Source organism: Cyprinodon variegatus, unplaced genomic scaffold (assembly GCF_000732505.1).
Source record: "Cyprinodon variegatus isolate N-32 unplaced genomic scaffold, C_variegatus-1.0 Scaffold152, whole genome shotgun sequence".
Lineage (NCBI taxonomy): Eukaryota > Metazoa > Chordata > Actinopteri > Cyprinodontiformes > Cyprinodontidae > Cyprinodon > Cyprinodon variegatus.
The window spans coordinates 1,327,417-1,349,903 of record NW_015150605.1 but is presented as its reverse complement, the minus strand read 5'-3'; the positions used below and the strand labels follow the sequence as shown (position 1 = coordinate 1,349,903).

The window sequence follows — 22,487 nt, the reverse complement described above, 5'->3', positions numbered from 1 at the left end:
TCGTTACAAATACAAACAGGGTTAACATTAGTTTACCACTCTGCAGGGCTCTGTCCTGGGTCCATTTCTGCTTCCGCTTGGTCCGTAGTTGTCATCTTTTTAAGGATATTTTAAATCATTGCTACGCTGATAATATCCCTTTGTATAAAAATTTTCCACAAAATGAAGTTTCAAAACTTCATATTTTCTTAAACATTTTGGATTCAAGTAAAAGTCTGATGTCTGAAGGTTTTTTTTCCAACTAAACAAGGATAAAACTGAGATAATCATCTCTGCATCAATAAATAAACAACAAAAAACACTCCAAAAAAAATGTAGACAAAACAAATAATTGGTAAGAACCATCAGAATAACCTCAGGTTTTACCCTAGAATATGATTTATAATCTCTGATTTGTTGCTATTTTCATCATCTGTGAAATAATGTTAAACAAACCTTGTACTGTTGTATCTCATCCAGAAATGTTAATGCATAGTTTTGTTTCATATCGGCTTGATTTCTTTATAATATAGATGTTTAACTAAAACTTGCCTCATCGGTTGCCATTTGTACTTTATGCTGCTGCTAGACTCCTGACCAGATCTTATAAGTTATGTCATGTAAATCCACTCTTACTGCAACTTTATTGACTTCTGGTTCAGCATCAAGGATCTTTCCAGATGTTGATCTTGTCTTGGTGAGTGTTGCATGGACATACAACTATTACATTGCTGGATCTTTACCTCCCTACACCTCCAGCAGGACCTGGTCCTGTGATTAAGACCTGCAGATTTGTCCTCCATACAAAATTAAAAAATAAAAGAAACAGAGCCTTTTCTTCTGTGGCCCCAAGACCAAGGAACTACCTCCTTCCCTCTAATCAGAGGACTTAGTGGCTTCTTTTAAAACCTAGCTAAAAATGTACAGTTTGAAATATCCTGTTGCTTAAATTTAGTTTTCTTGTATTTATTTTGTGATATTTGTTTTGAAAGTTTTACTGACTAACTTACGTCGGCCCTTAAGGACTAATTTAGTAAATCTCTGTATTATTATAGAGGTAAGCTTAATCTTCCTTAAAACCAGGAAATAATACAATAGGTTGAGCAAATGGAGCCTTAAATAAACATATTTTTGCCTGGGAAATACAGGACACTACAAATGTTTGCACTGTCGTTCTGGACTCATAAATTATTTATCTTCAGACCAGGAAAGTGTTTCATTTTGGAACATCTCCAAAGCAGACACAACTTCAAATTGCTTCTACATTGTACATATTTTATAATGGAAAGAAATTGCCTAAAGTGATGCTTGGAGTTGTGGGAGTCTTCCTTAATATAAGCCATTTCCTTAGGGGATGAATTTGTTTGGAATGTCAGTCCGGGAATGAAATGGACAAAAACAGATTAAATGTTTTGCTTGGGTGGAAGGATTGATTAACAATCATTCTTTATAATTTAAAAGTCTTGCAAGACTTGAAGACAAAGACGGTGTTAAGAGCTCATTAAAGGAAGATGACACTTAATTTAAATGCAAAGATGGAGAGAGAGAAAAAAAAAGACAATGTCAGAGGTTTCAATAATTTAGCCCCACCTTTCAGTCCCTCTGGATTATCTAATTATACCAATAAATCTGGAATCTTCCTTTTAATTTAACTGCTGTGCCAGTAATAAAAGCAGGCGTACACCTATGCAGTACTGCTTTGAACTTACCTTTAAATGTATAGTGGAGAATATTCACAAATGTTTGAAAAGAACCGCCCTCTCCACTTAAAAAAAAATGCACGTGCACAACCCTGTATCCGCTCCAGAGAGGGAACACCTATTAAACACGTGGGAGAGTGGCACAGGGCCATTTCTCCTTGTGCAAAACTCTGTTTAAAAATTGCTGCTTGCATCGCTCATACATTACTTTCCAAAAGAAGATTTGAAATTTTCCACTATGTCAGACTCACCACCAGTAAGTGAATAGGGAGACGAGCACATAGGACGGCCTTATGTAAATATATCACCAGAATGATTGACAATTAGGAGGACCAATTATTTTGAAGATCAAGCAGGAAAAAGAACAACTTCTACTTTACCTTTTAATATGAAAGTGGCATGTTATAGACCAGAAGTCTTCAGTCTTCGAGGTCTAGTGTCCTCCAGCTATTTGATGTGTGTGTCCACTTCTCCACACCTGAATTAAATGGGTGAATTACCTCCTCAGTATGCAGCGTGAGTCCAGCTAAAGATCAAAATATGATCAAAGTATACTTACAGAATTTGCTTTTAGTGTTTTTAATTATTTTGTTGTGCTAATAGTGTTTGCTACTCTTAGGTAATTTAAGTACATTTTTAACTTTCAGAATGGAAAGTAAACTCTACTATAATGGTTAATACATGTTTCATCCATTTAATGTATAATATGATTTTTTAATGGTTCAGCTGCTGCTCTGACCATCTGTAATTCTGCCTGAACTGTGAAAAACACACACTAACACGTTGTTATACAATAACCATTTATTCATAAACATGGCAAAGTTAGGAACGCTGCTGTTCAGCCAGAGAACCTTGAAATAAAATATAAGCAAAAACTTACAGATGGGTTCTGTTTACATGTGGAGAATAGAAGAGTTCATCCGCTGCCTTGTACCTGAAAGTTAAAGCCCGGCTAAAATTGTGGGAGCTTCACGATTCTAAATCCAGAGAATACTCCTCTTAAACATCTCTCTATTGTTTGTTTATGTTTATAGATTTTTTTTCCTCCAGTGAAAGCAGACCTGCTTTCTCTCCTTCAGCCGTTTACACCTTCTGCTGTGTTCATTTTCCTCCTGAACTGAAAAAAATAAATGTCAGAACTACATACGACACTGAAGTAAAAAGGGTCTAAATGTACAAAATCCATTTTTAAAAACACAAACCCCCATGCGCACACACATACACACACTATGGCACACATTGCTGAGCAGTGAACTTCACGGACATAAGAGAGAGGGCTTCTATTGTGAGCACAGAGCCGTTTCACACGTGTGCCTGTAGGCACACGTGCTACACTCAAGCTTTGGAAAAACAAACACTTGGACAGAATAAAGATGAAATGTTTGGGTTTCGGCTCAGTGCAAGCATTATGGCTTAGGAAGCTGCAGTAAAAGGAGAACGGGCAGTAGGCTACAAAGTAAAAAAAAAAACAACACGTTTTCTATCTACAGTACATTTTGAAGGTATTCGTACACCTTTTTTCATCATTAGTGAAATTACAACCACAAACTACAAAGTGTTTTATTGGGACTTTAGGTTGCAGACCATCAAAAAGTAGTGCAAGGAAAAAAAAAAATTAATTGTATTTTTTAAAAATCTGAAAGTTCTGGTGTGTTGTTTTAAAATGAGGAAACTAATTTGATACCTCATAAAATGCAGTTATACTTTTAGAAGCAGGAGTTACTTGATTGGTCAATAGAGACGTGAGTAATTCCCCTCTCTTCGTTAGAAATGAGTGAATAATTAGCACAAGGAGAACTCAAGAACACAGCAGGAAGATGAGAGAGGAGGTGTTTGGTTATAAAACTATATTTCAAAACTTTAAAGATCTCAGAAGACTGGCAGGATTATGCTGCATGGATTATTTTCTTCCACGGGGATAGCTAAAAAGGCTGAAGGCTGCAAAGATGGGAGACTGGTCCAAGTCCAAAGCGAAATTTCATTGAGAATCTCTGCTAAGACTAAAAAAAGATGTGCACAACTAATCGCCATCCAACCTTAGTGAGTTTCAGCTATTCGGCAAAAAAATAAAATTTCAATCGAATGATTTGCAAATCTGAAATAGAACTGAACCATGTTGTACAGCTGTATATGCAGCAAACTGTGGTACTAATAAGTGCTGACCTAGGACTGAATACAAACACACAGCACACTTTTCAGATTTTCTATAAATTGGTTTGCAAACCATTTTTTTCTTTTTCTTACCCTTTTCAATTAAGCACTATTTTGTGGTGGTGTATCATATAGAATCACAACCAAACAAACTGCAGTTTGTGGTTATAATGTGGCAAAATGGAGGGGGAAAAAAAGTATTCCAAAGTACTGTATTTCAACTCAAACATAACACATCACTCTCAGAGACTGCTCAACACTCTGACAACACAGTTAAGTGCTCAAAACACCTGATCATGCTCACTCTGTCCTTTTCGAATTCAAAAAGCTGTGATTATCAAACATTTTTCTCCTTTCTTCTCAGCTGTGATTTCACAAAGCTGGCAGCGCTGCGTTTGAGTGCATGAACCAGTCCGTCAAAAAAAAAAAAAGCAGCTCACTTATGTGAGCCTTTAAGTTCTCGTCTCTCTGCTGGAGATGCAAATTGGTGCATCAGAGAGTGCATGAGTGGGAACTTGTGCACTTAAGTGATGATAAAGAAAAACAGATGAGAAGTTTTTGTGCAGAAGTTCCAGCATATTCCAGCTCTAGGGAGGTCTTAGAAAGACATTAATCAGCTCAACCGATAGGTGCAGTCACCATGGCTCTCCATGGAGAGTCTTTGGAGTGAGCAGGAGCATCTTGTGGAAAAAGCTGGTGAGAATTTGTGGAACATGAGGACTGTAACCGTGCGCTTAAGCACACTTAGAAGAAGAGCACACATTGAACACAGGGTCTTAATGAGCAGAGAGGAAGGCGAGTAAGACGTGTGGGTTTAGGTCTTTGGGGCGTGACGGGCTGTGTTGTTCCCAGTTCCTTCAGTCCAAACACACAGCAGCACCCCCATGCCTTCCTTATTAGTGTGAGTGTGTTTGTGTATCTTTGTGCAAATGCTTCCCTCTACAGTCAAACGAACGAAGAGAATCCTGTCACAGGGGTGCGTGACCCCGGTGGGTTGGTGCTGGGGTTGACATGTGTGTGCGCGGGCTGTCCCGTGGGTGTGTACGCTCCCCCTGTGCTGTGTTGCGTGACCACGGTTTGGTAGTAGGGCTCCGTGTCAACGGTGGCGCACTCCTCGTAGGCGAAAGGACTCCCCGTCCCTTTGAGGCCTTTGGGCTGCCGCTTCCAGGAGTTGTAGTAAGTGGGGTCACTCATGTAGTGGTTGACAAAGGAATGCTTTGGCTGTTCGTCCTCATAGTCGCTGTCCGTTAACTGCAGACAAACACAGCAGGATACATTTAAATGTCTGGATTGTTACTGGAACATGAATTAATAGGTAACTAATAAAGTGAAAGGTTAGATTCTAGCAGTCCTGTAACAATAGCAGGTGTCTTAAAGACTCATTCCTCAGCTAATACTAGATGATCACTGGCTACACTAACCCAAAATGGCAAAAAGGTGAGAGTAAACAACCCCTCTAAACTACAAATTTATCATGTTTGAGCTGCTGGCCTCTGGGGGGCGCTATATGCTAATTAAAGCTAAGGCAATTGGACCGAAAACTTTTCCCCAAAAATCCATAAGCATGAAAACTTCAAGCATCTTTGTTCAGTTGAAGTTTGAATGGAGTCTTTTTTTTAACTACTTTTTGGTCACATTACAACATAAAACCTCAAAGTATTTTATTGAAATCTGAATGCCAGCTAACACAGTAGTTCTTAATTTGGAAGCGAGAGAAAAAAAAATTATTTGTTATAATATAAAAAAAAAAAAAAATCTACCCTAAAACAACATCCATGGTAAATATCTGAGTTAGATAAACAACCAAGAAGCCCAATGTAACTTTGTTCTGAACCCATCAAGTCATGTGACAGAATTTGTGGACATGGAAATGATGAAATATCCTAGCTTTGAAGCTGGTGTTGATGGTACAATGGAAAGAGCTCCAGACTAACACTCTGAACACATTGTTATCATTATACAGCATGGTGGTGGGAGGATTATGGAGTATCTTCAGAAAGAGCAGGGAAACCTGTCAGAGTCTAAAAGTGTTTTTTGCAAATATTTTCTTAGTAAAACATTTTGAAAAGCTTTTTTTACTTTTCCCTCCACTTTCAATACACATTATACTAATGTATACCAACTGAGGATTCTCGTCTTTTCATGTTTTCTAAAATATTCCTTGACATTAACTGGTCCTTCTTCTACTTCCTCTAAAGTGACGTAAGCTTTGTAGAAGTCAGAGTCTGTTTAACTGATTTCTAACTTCTTTTGAAGTCTCCATCTGTCTGATCAGTCCTGATCAGTCTTTGCTTCTTTTTTTTTTTGATTGACTGCAGACATGATACATGAAATGAAAACTTTGATAATACCTGTTATAAACTTTTCATTTCATTTCACAGCAAAAACGATATCTGACACCTTTTCTACTTTTTAATGTTATTTAGTTTTAATATAAAAAAATATACCAAGGTTGCTGGTGAGGTGTTACAGAGGTGTGAAAGTAGCTGAGTTTTTTTGGGATTCAAAAACATTTTCAGGTCAAACTTTTAGAATTTTGATGAAAAAATATTTTCAGAATTCTCAGTTTTTCTTTGTAATTTTTGAAGTGTAAAAAAATAAGGTTCAGTGTGAATTTGTTGCAGATATTTAATGTAATTGTTGGGCTTTAAATTATGGATAGATGGATGTTGGATGGATGGATGGATGGATGCATGGATGAAGTAAAAGAAAATGCTTTTAATTTTAGAGCTCTTGGAATATTTTATATATAAATCTCAATTTAACTATGTGATCTCAGTCAAGGAACATATTAATTAGGGGGATCCTTCCTCACCTTAAACCTAACAATTGTTTAGTCCTTTCTGTGCAGCAGTATAAAAATAATTCAAGTAAACTGCAGGACAGTGTTACACAGTCTGCAAATAAAAAGATCAGACATAAGTTTTTTCATATCATTAAACCTTGTGATGAAACAGGCAGCATCCAGCACTGGCCAACTAATCTTCCTTAAACAGACACATAACCATGGCCGTTTCTCAATTCAAAAGAACGCGAGCTCGGACTCATGTTCTTGCCAAGTACATTCTTGACAAGAACACAGGAAAGTATGGACTTGGGGAGAATGGGAGCACCCACAATAAATATGGATCAATTGGAACAGAACAGTACTCGTGACATCACCACATTCAAAGCTAGTCTGGTGAGTCTGGAGCTGCATTTCACCCCCTGTTATTAATTCGTTCTACAGTGAATTCACAGCTCACGATGATGCGATCACTGTGATGCGATCTACCTGCTTACACGGCATGTCTAAAAACCACGTCAGACTCAGCTTCGCAGTGAGACGGCGCTACTCTGACTTGTCTATCTGGAAGCCAAACGAGTAGAACAGTAATATGAAGCACACTAGAGAGAAACACGCTGCCTTGGCAATTTGTGCAATTATGTGTGGTGAAATCCCTAAAAAGTAATGGTGACGACGCATTTGGACAAAGACATAGCTGAGCAAACGTGGCTACTATGGTCAATCAGTTTTACAAAAAGAATGGCCTTTGACTTGCACCCCTGCCATGCTTCTGTGTTTTCATTTGAGAAGAAGAAGAATCCTTGTTTGCACATGCCCACTGAGCGATTAGCCCTCAACGGCTGACTGAATTTGATTTGATTTTCTCCTGATTTTCTCAGGAGGTCATCATGAGAGGCTGATGGCCCCTGGTTACCCCCTGCATACTACACAATGCACTGGGAAGTTGAAAGTCAGCCCGATCAAAAAATTCTTGCCCGAGTGTAAAGTTGGCCCGAAAAGGGCTAGAAAATCATACAGTGTAAGCCTGGCTTAACATTAGCCCCGGCTGCTGATTCCCTCGGAGGTCCGCTGGTTACTACAGTCATCTCAACATCGGAACTTTTTAAAATAATGCACTAAATCAATAAATGGGCCATATAGTGACGCTCTCTTTCCTCAAATGATCTTAAAACGTACTTTAATGGAACAACAGCAACAAGAACTTTTAACTTTATACTCTGAGCTCTGTAAGCGCTCCCCTGGAAGCTGCTGCTGCTGCAGTGCATGCTTGGACAGCTCTCAATCTCGAGCTCGGACGAGTCTACTCTGATGCTTGCTCGGTAAAGAGGGAGGGGCTAGAACAACATCCGGGGACTTTGTCTGTTCTCAGTCTTGTGTTCTTGTGAATTACACCAACCAGACAGAAACAGGAGGAACTTAATCTGATACAAGAGATGAAGGTAAAGCCATATGGCAGAGACAGACAGGAGGACACAGATACCTCTGATTCAGAGACCTCAGTGGGTTTCTCTGTAAGCATGGTGCTTTCAGTAAGCACGGCTCCGTTATAGTTGTTACAGATATCCTCATCAGAATAGTGCAGCACACCTGGACTTGGCCTGGGTGGAGACCTGGACATGAATTTGGACAATAAGACTCTGATTTCTTATGAGGTTCAATGCTCTGTGTGTCTGATGCAAAGCTCACCGTGTCCCATTCTTTTTTAAAAAAGAGTTCTTGGTGTTGAGCGTTCTGCTGTTTAATTCCAGAGAAGTAAAACCTCCGTTGTCGAGGGTTACCGACTCCTCCCCAGGAGTTATGTGCTTCCCTGCAGGATTAGAAAAAAATAAAAGAAAATACTTATCACATAAGCAGGACACTTTTTCTTTTTATCATAAATCTAATTCTTAATAACCTATTCATTCGTATTTAGGACCATATATAATGGCAGACTCAGGTTTACACAAAGCAAATTGCAAAAAGAAAATAAAAATAGAAAAAAAAATGTTTAAAGAACCACATAACTTATTTCATTCATGTCTTTATCTGCTTTTATCACCTTGAACCTCAGTTGGCACACTCAGTTTCGGCACTTATTTCGGATGTGATCAACCATTAAATAACTGTTATTAGCGGTCATCATTCCCATAGAATAGCTTCAGATTGTGCCTCCTCTACCTTCTAATAGGTTTTTTATGGCTGACAATATACAGCTTACTTACATTTTACCTTCTTTAAGTTTTTATGTACTTTATTTACATTGCACTAACGCTTTTTTTTTTTTTTATAACTGCATTTTAAACCTTTACTTTGAATAAATTCAATTTTTCAGTCTTTGGTTTTTGGTTTGTTTAATTTTTTTTTTTCAAAACATGAAGGACTACTGAAATGAGGTTGAAATAACACATAAATAGATTAATCAAGTCTGTGGGGAAAAAGAGAATTACCTTAGGGTTAGGATTTATATGGTGACATTGACCTACTGAGCCTACTGGCACAATCTCAAGCTATTTTATGGGACCGATATCCACTAATAACGACCATTTATTGGGATAATAACATCCAAAGCAGCTGATTTCTGCCTGTTAAAAGGGAGTTTTCGTCTCCACTATCGCTACATGCATGCTTGGTGTGAGGGATTGCAGGGGGTCAATGAGTCTTCGCAATCAGCTGGTTTTTTCCTTAGATAGAAACATTTTGGACAATCTGACTGTGTTAATGAATTAAATAATACTTTTCTAATTGCAGCATTTCTCTGAATGAAAATTAAATAATAGTAGTAGATCTGGTACTTCAGACATAAAAACTAAAACAAGATTTCTATATATAAAACTAATATTACGAATTTATAATAATAAATGAAGGGAAAAGAAACAAAAATTCACTCAGACACTGGGGACGGGGACCTGTCCTGATTTATTACAGTTAGGGGGAACAAGTTTCCACCTTCCAGCAGAACAAGAGGCTGGAGGCAGCTTTACAAACAAGTCCATGTACAGGTGTCCCAAATGTGTCTCAGCTTGTTTTTGTCATAAGAACAGACTTTTCTGAAGCGTTGGAGCACACCAGAAGGCCAACACGCCTAGGTGAAGATAAATGATGTCACTCAGGCTGGAAAATAAAAAGTGCCATTTTGTCTGAAGCATAAGAATAAATGGACAAACATCAGCAACACACGTGACTTCCTGAAAGACATAAGTACTAACTGACAACAGTACAGACCTGTGCCGCAGGCCTTGTACTTGCTGCTGTGTCCATGCAGGAGCAGGGCAAAGACCAGAACCAGGATGAGGATGAGGCCGACCAGAGCCATAACCAGCAGGAACCACCACTCTTCATAAAAGGGACGTTCCGACAGCGCTGCAAGCATAGAGGTTGATAAGCAGTCTAATCACAGCTAAATAAATACTTCTTATTATTGATTCAACGTAATGTAGATGGTTATTAAAAAGGATTTGCCTTTTTATAGATGTGTTACTTTAATTTTTTGTATCATCAAAAGTTTTTTTTTTCCAGATAACCTGTTTAAATACTAAAAAGCAGTTTTCAAAAGATCAGATTTCATTAATTAAGGCAAAACAGTTATTCAAGCTGACCCTGACCCCTCTGAGAAAAAGAAATGCTCTCTAAGGTAAATCAAAGAAATTCTCTGTGACAACCATGCTTTCTATAGAAAGCTGGAAATTTCACAGACTAAACTTTTCGATCAGCTAACTGACAACATTAGGTGGGCCAAAAGATTTGAACAAACAAATGGTTTTATATTTAGAAATTCTACAAAAGGGGAGAAACAAAGTCAAAAATAGCCACCTTTGCTAAAAAAGACGGAAAAAAATTCTTCCACACATCATGAAATGGCAGGCGTTGCCTCCAAGCAACACAAGCAGTTATTAGCTTTAGAGGCTAATTAGCTTTTCTTTTATTTATAAAAGAAATAATCATTTAAAGATTATTGACTTAGGATATCATTTACTCACAATAATATTAAGTTTGGCAGAAATCTGTTGGGAGGACTTTTCAAAAGAAAAGTAATCTTCTTTGTTTACACTCATTTAGGGTATTCTACAGGTAGAGCACTGATTAATTAGCTGTAAGGGGCAATTTCTTTATGTAATAAATCACAGACAGTGGATTATTTGAAAATGATGATAATTCAAAGTGCCTGTTCCTCATTTTAATGAAAGTGCTATATAAATGTTTTTAGGTTACCTCTTAACAAACACCTAATTTAAAGTAATCCTTGCCTATTTTGCATACCCAAATAGAAAAGCAAATTAAAAAACTACGGAACTGTAAGCCCACATTACATGTGTGATACATCATTTGAAAGTTAACACCTTCTAGTTTCTGAAAATATAAATGGAAATCCTGTGAGTAAAACACAGCCGTAAATGCAACAATTAAAACATGACTTATAGTTGTTTTCTTTCTTCTGGAAAATAATAGTTCTTTTTTGAATAACAGAATTGAATTAACAGGGACATGCTTGAAACTAGGCATGTGTCATTGTTTTAGATTTATTCTGCAATGTGTCAACAACAACTACAGAAAATGTCTTCTAGCTATAACAGATCCAGAGCTATGGGACTTTTAACTTCTGGTGTCACCAGCATCTCCAAACCTCTCCAAATGTGCCAAATTATTCCAAATTATGGTTATTGCATTCACACAACAATTTTACTCCAAAAATCACACTTGATAAACATTTTGATTGCCACAAAATATATTTGATGCAAATATTTGTTCATTTTTCTAACTTTCCATCTAATTATCTAACATCGTGCAATAATCCTGTCACTAATGTGTCTGTGTGCCGTTTACGCAAGGCAATATATCAGGGCTGCACAACTCAAATTAGCCATGCTAATATTTTTTGGCTGAAGAGTCAAACACAGTGTGTTGCCTTAACCAATAGCAGCCGGACTTTATGAGGAATAATATGAAAGGAAGCATGAGAGAGAGCTCAAGACGCTCTGATGGCTGTCCTGTTATCAAATCTCAAACCTAATTGGTGGGAAAACTTTTGTTTTGTAGGCTGGAAGGTTAGGAAAACAAACATATCTGACATTGACCCGAAACGTTTGTGGAAGCTATGGTAATTAGCAAGATGGTTAGCATTAGCTATAAGCATTGAACCATTCTGATGGTAAAAAAACTGAATATATGTGGCGATTTTCTCATCATGGAATGTTTTTAGTACGACTCTTACAGACAAATGGAATATAAACAATCTAAGATTGGATTTGTAATACCGCCTCAGGATCACTTCAAAGATAGGAAGTCCAAGCTTTATTTTAAAAATTCTGACTTAACATGCTATTTTTTGTTATTAATTTTGCGTTGGTGTCCAAAAAATGAATTGTGGAAAATCTAATAATAATAATAATAATACATTTAATTTATACTGCACTTTCCATCAAAAGATCTCAAAGTACTACAGAAAAATCTAAGATTTCTAAGGATGTATAACATGTCTATATTGGTAAAATTTTAACTGGTGTTATTTTCAAGGGGGCTGCTGTGTTTAATGTAAACATACAAAATGGGTTGCAGGTGAACTGGTTGATGTTAAGATTCTTTGGAGAAGACTTGATAAGTAAGAAATCAGTTTAGCATTCTGCACGTTAAAAACAAATCAGTTCTGAGTTTAGTGTTTTCTTCCATTTGTCCTGTAATGTCAGCTGTAGGTTTCCTTTATTCAGGTGGCAGAAAAACGGCCAATCATCCGAGCATCTTCACCCAGCAGATTGCATCTACTGTCAGATCAAGCAAGAATCTGCCCCAGCATTATCTCCTGTGGTTTGCACATCCGTGTGTGTTTACCTGCAAGAGCCACAGAGGGTGTGCTCGGCTGTCCGTAACCATAGCGATTGACAGCGATGACTCTGAACTCGTAGCTGACCCCCGACCTCAGGCGCTCCAGCGGCACGGAGACAGACCTGCTGTCGGCAGGGAGGAGTCGGATGAAGGAATCCCAAACTCCCTCATCTGCAGGAATACGTGTTTCATTATCACAGACAGATGGATAGTGTTGTTAGATGTGAGCAAGAATGAAAAATTTAAGATGTTAACAGTATTGTGGTGAGGACCGTAATTACTGTTATCACTTTTAATGAAGAGGCTAATTCATGTTAGTGGTAGAACAATTAAATAACAGTCTAGAGTGGCTCCACGCAGAGTGCTGAAACTATCTCCCTTCCTGAATTACACATCCACTGATCTTTATTAGAAAATTGTGGCTTACTTGATTTGCACAGCGGGATCTAGAGACAGTTTAGTGAGAATATGTAGAAGTCTCAGTGCAGACAATAACAAGGTCAGGTGAGTTGGAAGAGAGCTCACCTGAAGGACGAGCCTCAACGACGTAGCCAGAAACGGGCGCTGCACCAGTATCCCCTTCTGACCAGTGGATGGTGAGGGCAGACGACGTCTTGGTGATGGACATTTCCACGGGTGACCCAGGGGATCCTAAAGTATTGGAGACACATTAACACGATTTTCACATTATCTACAACTAACAACTCTACTTACTGCAGCATCCAATTTTTATTTCTATATATTTGTTTACTTTTTGCATCTGCATTTGTCCTTTGAGTAGGTGATTTTGTCTGCCCTGCCTACCTGTCACAGGCTGAGCGGTGATGTTTGCCTGTATAGGTGGTCCATAGCTGACTGTGAGAGCCTGAACCCCAAACATGTAAGTTGCTCCTTTGATCAGGTCTCTAACTTTTAGCCATCGCTGCCAGCTGCCTTTCACATCCACTGTCACCACTTTGTTCACTCCTGCAGCAAAATGAAGAGAAAACCCGCTGTCAGAGCCAACAACTTCTCTAGTGTCCGGTATATGTTCTTGTGCATACCTTGAATAGGAGCGGTGGGCTGATAGATAACCCTATAGCCTTCCACTTGGCCATTAGGAGTGACTGGTGCTCCCCAAGACACGTTGACGCTCCCACCCGTCACTTCAGTGAAGGACAGGTAGCTCGGCTGGCTGGGAGCTGTGGATCAAACAAATGAAGGAAGATCAGTAAAACCGCTTTTCTTGCTCATCCCGTTTTTCAAGGGAAGCTGTCAAAAACGTCCTACCAGATGGCAGCGTTCGAGCCCCTCGGGGGTCACTGGGAGGTCCATCCCCCGCAGTGTTAAAGGCAGTCAATGTGACCATGTAAGGTGTGTAGCTGGTCAGGTTTGTGAGGTGAACTTGAGTATCTGGGACAAAAATCACCTTCACCTTCTCAGTCTGGTTTTGGTTTTCTCTTTCCCAGTAATGAACCTAGAACACAGGCAAGCAAAACCTTAGGAACTCTGTGAGCCTAAAAAAATCTTTATGTACGTATTCAGCAGCATTGAATGTCATAACCGAACATAGAGTAAACCTTTGTGTAATTCAGCCTGAGGATATAAGCAGCTGCCTAGGGAAGGCCTTAGAGATTTAAAAGAGAACCTGAGTGAATGAATAGCATAATGACAACAAAGGAACCCTTCATGGAGGTTAGGATTTAGCTCAATTTATTGATGTCAGGTTATTTCTCATTATTTGCCCATTCTCTCTAAAACACGGAGACAACTCAAAACCAACAGGACGAGCCTTGGAGAACCATTTGTAAACAACCCCACTTTATTGAACATCATGGCTCTAAATCTTAAAGTCCACACTGCTCCAGGGCTGGTAACACGCTGCTGTTTAGATGGTGGTGTCTGTATTTATATATTTTAATATTGCTTGGATCCATCTTTTTTTTTTTAAATCTTATTTCATTTTCACTTAAATTTGGCTGTAGAAAAAAAAAAGGCTGGTTTCTTTACAAAATAAATATTCAAACTTCAATTATTGAGATGCTATGACTGGATATAGTCGTTCAACCTTTTTTTAAAATATCAAATCATTATTCTTAAAGTACACCTTTGCTTTTAGATGAAAAAACTGTATTTTATCATCTGACAAACACACCTAGAAGAAAAAAACATTTAAATAATTTAGTCATATTTAACAATCTACTATTTCACATATGCACAACTTTTCCCTTTATTGCAATAAGTGTAAAGAAATCTTTATAAATTATAGTAGAATATAAGGCTTTTCCAGGCCAACAGTGAAGTGGAGACATTTTTACATCTCTTCGTTGCACATGCTCACTGGAGAATGGCTCAATAATATTTAATATGAGGAATGAATATTACGACAGTGGCTAGTAATGAAGACACATGGGTTAATATAGCCCATCCTTGTAGCAGAAAGTCGAAGAAAGGTTACATGATTATAGTCTGCCATATGAAAAGATCAATAATAATTTTAGGGGATGTACAGCCTGTAACTTATATCATGCAATGTAATTTCCCCTTTAACTTTGTTTAAACATCCTCATTTAATCTTGAATTTCAGGATATATATTTTAATACAACACATTTCTTGACCTACAACATAACAGACAAGTGTGGAACAATAAATCTGTCAAGCGAGGTAGTGACACAACAAAAATGCCCCCTTTTGAAGTCTAGAATTATTATTATTTAGAATATCTCTATTTTGTAGTTACAGTATATGCAGGGAAATGATGAAAACAGCAAAGGAAATAAAAAATGACTGACTGCCACTGATGGTGGTGTATGGTTGGTAAAGGAGTTGGACGAATAAAATGTTTGATATATATCTGGTACAGAATAATTTGATCCTTAACATAAGCCATACATTTAGGCAATGCATATGCAAGTCAGAGACTTTCTACTACAAAACATTATTGTTTTTTTTCCTTGTTTCCTAACTAAACTGTCTCTACAAAGCTCCAAGATACCAGAGAAACAAGACATAATGGGGAATGTGATTGATGTGATGATATAGATAATCAAAAGCCTCTTAACCACTGAAAATAGTGCATTAAGTAGGGTTTTTTTTTAAACGTGGGTCGACACGCTAACAATCGGCATGGGTCCAACCCCTCGCTGGGAAGGTGTGTGGCCTCCTGCAGCTGCATGTCTGGTGACACCATGGGCCAGGGCGTAATAAGTGTGCTTGATTGTTTTGCTCTATTGTCCGTCTGAATCCCTCTCACCAGCGCTGCTCCATGTTTTACGGATGTTGTTTCGGCTTGTTATATCAGATGTGGCTGGCGCAGTGTGTTGACTTCCATACATTGGTGTCACGTCATTTAGCGGGTAAACCCGGTTCTGGTTTTCCCACAGCATGCCGATCAGAGCCCAGGCAATTTTAATGTGGGTCGCTTACCAAGTCGTTTGACCTGGGTAGAAATCACTTGGTAAGCTATTCCCACTGCCACTAAACGCTGATTGTTCACGGGTTTAAACAGGTTTTTCCCTCTGTGGGAAATGGGTAAAACATTCACTAAATGGCATAGGTGCCTTTTCACTTTGAGTTTATTGAAAACATAGATTGTTGGTAATTTACCCAGAAAATTGTATTTTTTGCAAAGAAGACAGTTAGGTTCAAACTTTCTGCGGCAATAGACAATATAGCTAAGTATTACCTGCATGAAGACCCTCAGTCCATTATACTTGGATAGTATAGTTAAAAATTACAGTAGCACCGGAAACATGCCTTGGTTTGATAACTGCAGTGAATTAAATCATCAACAGTAAGGGAGGTAAAGGTGTGACTTTACTGAAGACTCGATCTATGTGTTCAGTTTCATCTTTGTTGGAAGACTTAAGTAGATTTGTTAAATGGAGCCTTGCGGAAGTTCAACTGAATAAACTGATTACTTGCCTTCATCCACCTACGACACAGCCAATCAGCTTTGAGCCATGCCTCCACGAGAGCCAATCAGCATCCAAAGTTCATCTTGAAAGGCCTCCGATCCGCAACTTGTCTGCTATCTAGTGCGCAGGCAGTGGATGTGCTGTCTGACTTCATTCAGATGACCCCGTTTCATTCCACCTCCAGTCCCTCCTCCACCATCGTAGCTAAAACTCATCAGAGTTTCATTCCTCTCTGACTTTTACTGCATACCACGTCTCATTCAAACCAGTCTGGCAGGAGACCGCCATGTTGAGCCTGGTTCTGCCAGAGGTTTCTTCCCAACGGGGAGTTTTTCCTCTCCACTGTTGCTTCATGCTTGTTCATCATGGACAGGTTCTCTCAACCTGTGTTATCCAACTGGACTTCCATCTTCCAGGTCCCTGAGTGAAGCTCTAGTATATCAGCTCATGCAGTCCACTGGATCTCTCCAATACAGCTTAAGCACACCGTCAGCAGTCTACAGACTGACCAACTTTATCTATCTCCACTGGGGGGAAACAGCCCTGTTCTTTACTCCTGTTCAAGCATATCAATCAAAATTCAGCGCTGTGTTTCCTGCCGAGGTCTGAGGGCAAAAGACTAAAATAATTTTATCAATACATTTCTTCTAATTGTCTTTTCTCTCCGTGTGAGTTTTTCATATTGAACTTAGATTAATCAAATTAAGACCAATCTGCAGACACTTTTTTGGGACAAAATATTTGTTGTTTTTAACAACCAAGATTGCAGTGTCCAGAAGTGTCTTGGTAAGTGGATGTAACACTGACAGTGTGTTACAAGCGTATACTTTTAATTAATTTCATTGACTGTACTTTGTTTCAGACTAGGACATATTAGCAAGTGTCCAATTTAAAATGATCCAGAAGTAAAAAAAAACTTTTACTGAGACAACCCACATTCCTCTAACTTTTTCTATTCCATATTTCTGGGTAGAAAATAATGCTGCTATAACCTAGAAACAAGGAGTGGCATCTAAACTTTTTCACTTTTTATTTGGCAAAGGAAAGTATACTGTTTACACTTAAATGTAAATAAGGAAAGAGTATTGACTAGCTCAGAAAACATTCATAGAAATGCAGTAGAGTCCTGCAAACTCCAGCTATGGATTATTCTTCTTCTTTTAAGCCTTGAATAATCCACTACCCACGTTTCTAATCATGGGGTGCACGGTTCATCGACTAATCTGCACTCAGAAGGTGATACTGAAAGACTAATCTACTGGCAGCTCTCTGTTAAAGATAGTGATTCATAGAGGTGTACAAAACTCTGCTACTATGCTAATATTTACATTATTATGCAGCAGTTATTGTGGCTGCATTCTCAGTTTTCCCTCATAATTTCCTCAGAGGCAAACATCAACGGTAACATTAAGCTGGGATACTGAGAAGTAATTTACATTTTCTTTGTGTAAAAAAGGAACAAAAACATTTTTTTGTTGAAGGAAATTTGTAATATTTACCATTCTGACAAAAATTAAGTTTAAAGAAACTGGAGTTATACAAAAGACTCAGTTTTATTGTAGCATTACTGAAAAACATACTGCTTCCAAAGCCTAAAGTAGCAGCTTCCGAGCAGCACTTGAGGGCAGCATTTCACCGTATCTGTGTTTCTAAGAGTTGTTACTATAATGAGATGCAAAATAACTCATTGATACGATCAGTTAAAGATCATAATATATTACCTTCTGCACACAGAGGGTAGTTCAATTTAAATGTTCTTTTCTACAAAGCAAGGCGATATCTCTTGTCCCCACTTAGAGAGATCAGCAAAGTAAAAGCTAAGCTCATTTTGTAATTCTCCCTACTGCTATATAATGGATCAGATTTTGAAGCTGGAATTTTCAGGATAATTAAAGAACATCTCTATATCTATCATAGATGAGGATTTCAGTCACAGGTGAGTTTTTAAGTAAAACGGTATGCATCACATGTTAAGCCACATCTAATCAGATTAAGACAATACTTTGACTAGGCTATTCCAAAACCTTACGTTTCTCAAACCATTTATAATCTTGCAGGAAAACCTGTATTGGCTTGAGCTTAGGTTTGTAACTAATGGCCACACATTATAGAGGTTCAAGACAGAAGTCCTTGATTATCTTCAGCAGCCCCTGACTATCACACTTATCACAATTTTCTTACTTTTTTGGGCTCATTTATACTGCTTCTTTCTATCTGACAGGTCCTATTTTAGTAATTTGTTGAACATGCAGGTTAGAAGGTAATGGGCCTTGGGTGTAATTGCTGAAACCAGAAAATCTAGTTAATCACATTAAATTCATGATCTAACTAAGGGAGTAATTGCATTTTCAAATGGAGGTATGTTAATTTTGGATATTTTGATAAACAAAAAACAATTTTTAAAAATGTTTTGTATATACTAGGGTTATCTTTTTTTGGTTGAGGTTTTTATGGCACTATTGGTGTTTTTTTTTTTGTACAGTCGACTGACAGAAAAGGGGGTCAGACAGAGGTGGAGAGACATGCGGCAAAGGACCACAGGTTGGATTTGAACCTGGGTCGGCCACATCGAGGACTAAGGCCTCCATACATGGGTCGTGCGCGCTAACCACTGGCCCTACAAGGGTTATCTTTTAATAATAATAAAATAAGATCATCTAAAATTAGATGATTTGAAACCCCTGAGTGAAACTAAAAACAACAAAGGAGCCAAAACATGTTGATATGCATCCACCTGCACATATATTCACAAGGAAACAGACAAAATCTGTTGATAAATGTAAATATCACACATTGTACAGACAAGCACTCTATTTTTTGATGAGAGGCTGCAATAAAAAAAATAAAAAAAATGTGTTCAGTCCTGATTTAAGGACACCAACAGCTTCTGCAAATCAAATTTTCAGGAAATTTGTTCCAGAGTTCAGGGATACAGAAATTAAAACACTGCTTCACCTTCAATCATCTCTGTTCCAGGGAGCAGTGAGTGAGCAGGTCTCAGAATACCTGAAGGGTCTACATGGTTCATAGCTGACAATCAACTCAGAAATGTATTTTAGTCCAAGATGATTTTGTTCTTTATAAACCAGCAGCTGTTGTTTTAATCTATTCCTTAACAAACATGGAGCCAATGTAGTGATTTAAGACCCGGCGTGACAGGATCAATTTTCATGGCGTTGTTGGAAAAAAAAGGCTTGCATCAGCTGCTCTGTGTTCTGTTTCAGCTTTTTATCCTAGTAGTGTTCTTAAGATTATAATAAGATAGATCATGGTGTTAACATCTGTATCTCAGTCAATGTATTTATTCCACAACATGTCTTCAGGGGTAACCTCTTTAGGCCAGTTGGTAACATAGGAAAGACAAGACAACAACTGAGATATAACTGTTTATCTAGTTACCTTTCCTAACCTATACAAAAACTTAGGTAGACATTGATGGAAAGAGGGTAAAAAAAATCTCCAAGTAGCAAACTTTTCAGTGTGAGACTATGCTAATGCCTTAAAAGACAAATTTATTTGATTATTCCGGATACATGTCTACCAGAGGTAAACATGGGTGCAGATAACACAAGTTATGCAGCGCTGCATGATTAGGTTTCAGATCTCCTCTGGTACAAATGATAGACCCCACATTTAACGACTTGCTACCTTCCATAACAGATGTGTAAATGGTGCCTGAAGACCAAACACAGCTTTGTATCATCAGTATCTATGGTTCAGAGGCTAGGGTCTGAATGCTGCAGAGCCAGAAAGAAGGCTGGCAGGTGGTACCGACCACTAAATCTTTGATAAGCACAAAACTAAACAAGCTGACTGCCAAGGCGAGATGTGCAGAAGCTGACTTGGCATGAACTGTAAAAAAATGCCACACAGACAAGAGAAGCAAAGAGGATCTGGCACGGCACAAAGACAGACAAAAAAAAAAAAAAAAACTTCTATCATAGGGAGGCAAATAAAACATGAATAAAAAAAAAAAAAAAACTTCTATCATAGGGAGGCAAATAAAACATGAATAACAGGTTGTTAACCAGAGACTGAGAGCAGGTGAGATGGTGAAGCAGAGCACTGAGTGAACAAAGAGCAGGAACATCAAACAGTAGCTTAAAAAAACCAGATCGACCCAACCAGGACAGGAATTCAACAAAACAGAACAAAATACATCCAAAAGCAAACCCATACTGACAACAACTAGAACTAGTCAACCTGTCACCGTTCCTCTCTTACGTGTTTTTCTGAGCTATTCATCAAACAGCAGGGGTCTTAAAATAAGTCAGAACCTCTAAATGTATTTATTATTCTTTCTTTGCTCTTTCTCTCATCTTAATCTCCTAACCCCCTCCTCAGACCCGCCCATCTCAGGCATTTTAAACACACCCTCGATCTTCTCCTCTGATCTGCGTTCTAAGGGAATCACTCGTACCCCTCAATGTGAAAATATCACACTCACTTCTTTCTTTAATATTTCTCTCTCTGAAACACACCAATTTCTCTAAAGCCGGACAGATAACCTTGCATTTGAAGTGCTAAGAGTGAAAGCTTGAGGATGGGCAAAGAGATCATACTAAAACCACTAAAGGGTTCTCAGATTCATCGTTAAAACCAATTTTTTTCTCTCATGTCTGTAGGATACTCAAAGACACAGCGTCATTAACCCTCCTTCACTTAGCTTGATGTGAACACTTGCACTGAGGGCTTATATAAGTGTATGTTTGATTTGTACTTTGCTGTTCCCCTGGTCAGCCTGTTGTATTCATTCCCTGTGTGTTTGTGCCTGTTTTCCTGTGAGTCACCTTGTATCCTTGGATGAGTCCATTCTGGGTCTCGAGGGGCGGCATGTCCCAGGTCACTTCCAGGCCAGAGGGAGACAGGGCTGACACTTTGATAGACTGAGGCGCCACCGACGGAGCTGCAGCCAGAGAGACGACAGAGCGTTCGGTTACTGCATGGGAGCAGTTGAATGTTAAAAGAAAAGGAAGCAAGTGAAATATGCTCCACCCTTCCCATTAGAATGGGCCTCAGGTAGGACCTTGGTACTCCCCTGTAGCGCATATAAGCATGAACACTCGACTGTGTGCACCTGAGGCTGGAAGAGGTCCATATCACCTGATTTCATCATTCCCCTCCAGGCTTTTCTGACTCCCCCTCCTGCTATGCTCCTCTATCCTCACCTTTTACTTCTCGCTTTGTGGTATGTGTGGCCTACAAAACCCTGCAAGCACACACTTACGCACAGTACGTTGACGGAGCTTCACACAGGTTATATGAATTTACCACTGCTCAAATGCACTGAGTGGAAGTATTTCAAAAACAATGTACAAATCTGTTTACCTTCATTCTTGTTTGTAGTTTACAGCTGTTTTGCAGTAACTCCTGTGTGTGTGGGATGGGATCTTTCGAACTGAGAAGTGAATATCAAAGAGAGCTGGCTGTGTTTTCCACTCCTAGTTCGAATTTCCAGTGACAGAGAACAAGGCATACCGCCCTAACTATAAAGTACATGACCTTGAGTTTTATTTCAGATGGATATGCATGCATGCACCCCTATTAGAAATCACTGCCGATACTTGAAAATGTAATTTCACTTGAGGGGGTCAATGCCAGAAGGTGGGGGCTGAGAGGACAAAGCACAGTGGGTAGATGAAAAAGAACTAAAATCAGTATAAAATCCAAAATCGTTCTGACCAAAAGTCAGCACGGTTTCTCAGAAGCTTTGAAAACACATCAGACAGTTACATGAAAGGTTGTTGATGAAATTTTTAAAGCTGCTGCTAGATCTGAGCATCCGTCATGGGTGAAAATTCAAGGAGAAAATAGTTTTTGGGAGGAAAAAGTCTTGAGTTTCATTATGTCTTTTTTCTCATTTCTAAAAGTTCAAAAACAGACTAAGAATTAGATATCTACATTTTCCATGTAGATATAAGAAACACCAAATTGTTAAATTATAAGTCGTTAATGCTATATAAGCCTATCCTTTGCTTCTTAAAAAGCTTCAACATCTTCTTCATCACCATCTGGTGAACTGCTGCCACCACCTGGGACAACCGCTCTCCATAGCTGGTGACTGGCTGCATTCCTCCTTCTCTTCATGTACTGTACACTGTAAACATTTAAATCCATCTAGCGCAGCTTTTGAAATAAGAGCTTTTTCCCTTGATTTAAGCGAGTTAGTAGGAAAA

The 22,487-nt window shown here is 38.6% G+C and overlaps 1 protein-coding gene across 2 annotated transcripts in view; it reads right to left on the bottom strand.

The window, feature by feature from the left end:
* Positions 1 to 3,724: 3,724 nt before the first annotated feature.
* sdk1 (sidekick cell adhesion molecule 1) overlaps positions 3,725 to 22,487 on the bottom strand; it is a 381,738-nt gene continuing 362,975 nt past the window's right edge. Inside the window, exons 36-45 of one of the 2 annotated variants that reach the window (XM_015377352.1) lie at positions 21,102 to 21,217; positions 13,684 to 13,870; positions 13,458 to 13,595; positions 13,219 to 13,380; positions 12,940 to 13,065; positions 12,421 to 12,585; positions 9,820 to 9,957; positions 8,305 to 8,425; positions 8,114 to 8,228; positions 3,725 to 5,081 (exon numbers count right to left, since the gene is read on the bottom strand). In XM_015377352.1, coding sequence (XP_015232838.1) covers positions 4,776 to 5,081; positions 8,114 to 8,228; positions 8,305 to 8,425; positions 9,820 to 9,957; positions 12,421 to 12,585; positions 12,940 to 13,065; positions 13,219 to 13,380; positions 13,458 to 13,595; positions 13,684 to 13,870; positions 21,102 to 21,217 — 1,574 coding nt within the window. In that variant the 3' untranslated portion in view covers positions 3,725 to 4,775. Of the gene's footprint in view, positions 5,082 to 8,098; positions 8,229 to 8,304; positions 8,426 to 9,819; positions 9,958 to 12,420; positions 12,586 to 12,939; positions 13,066 to 13,218; positions 13,381 to 13,457; positions 13,596 to 13,683; positions 13,871 to 21,101; positions 21,218 to 22,487 lie in introns of both variants that reach the window. The other variant, XM_015377351.1, reaches the window with a different exon arrangement.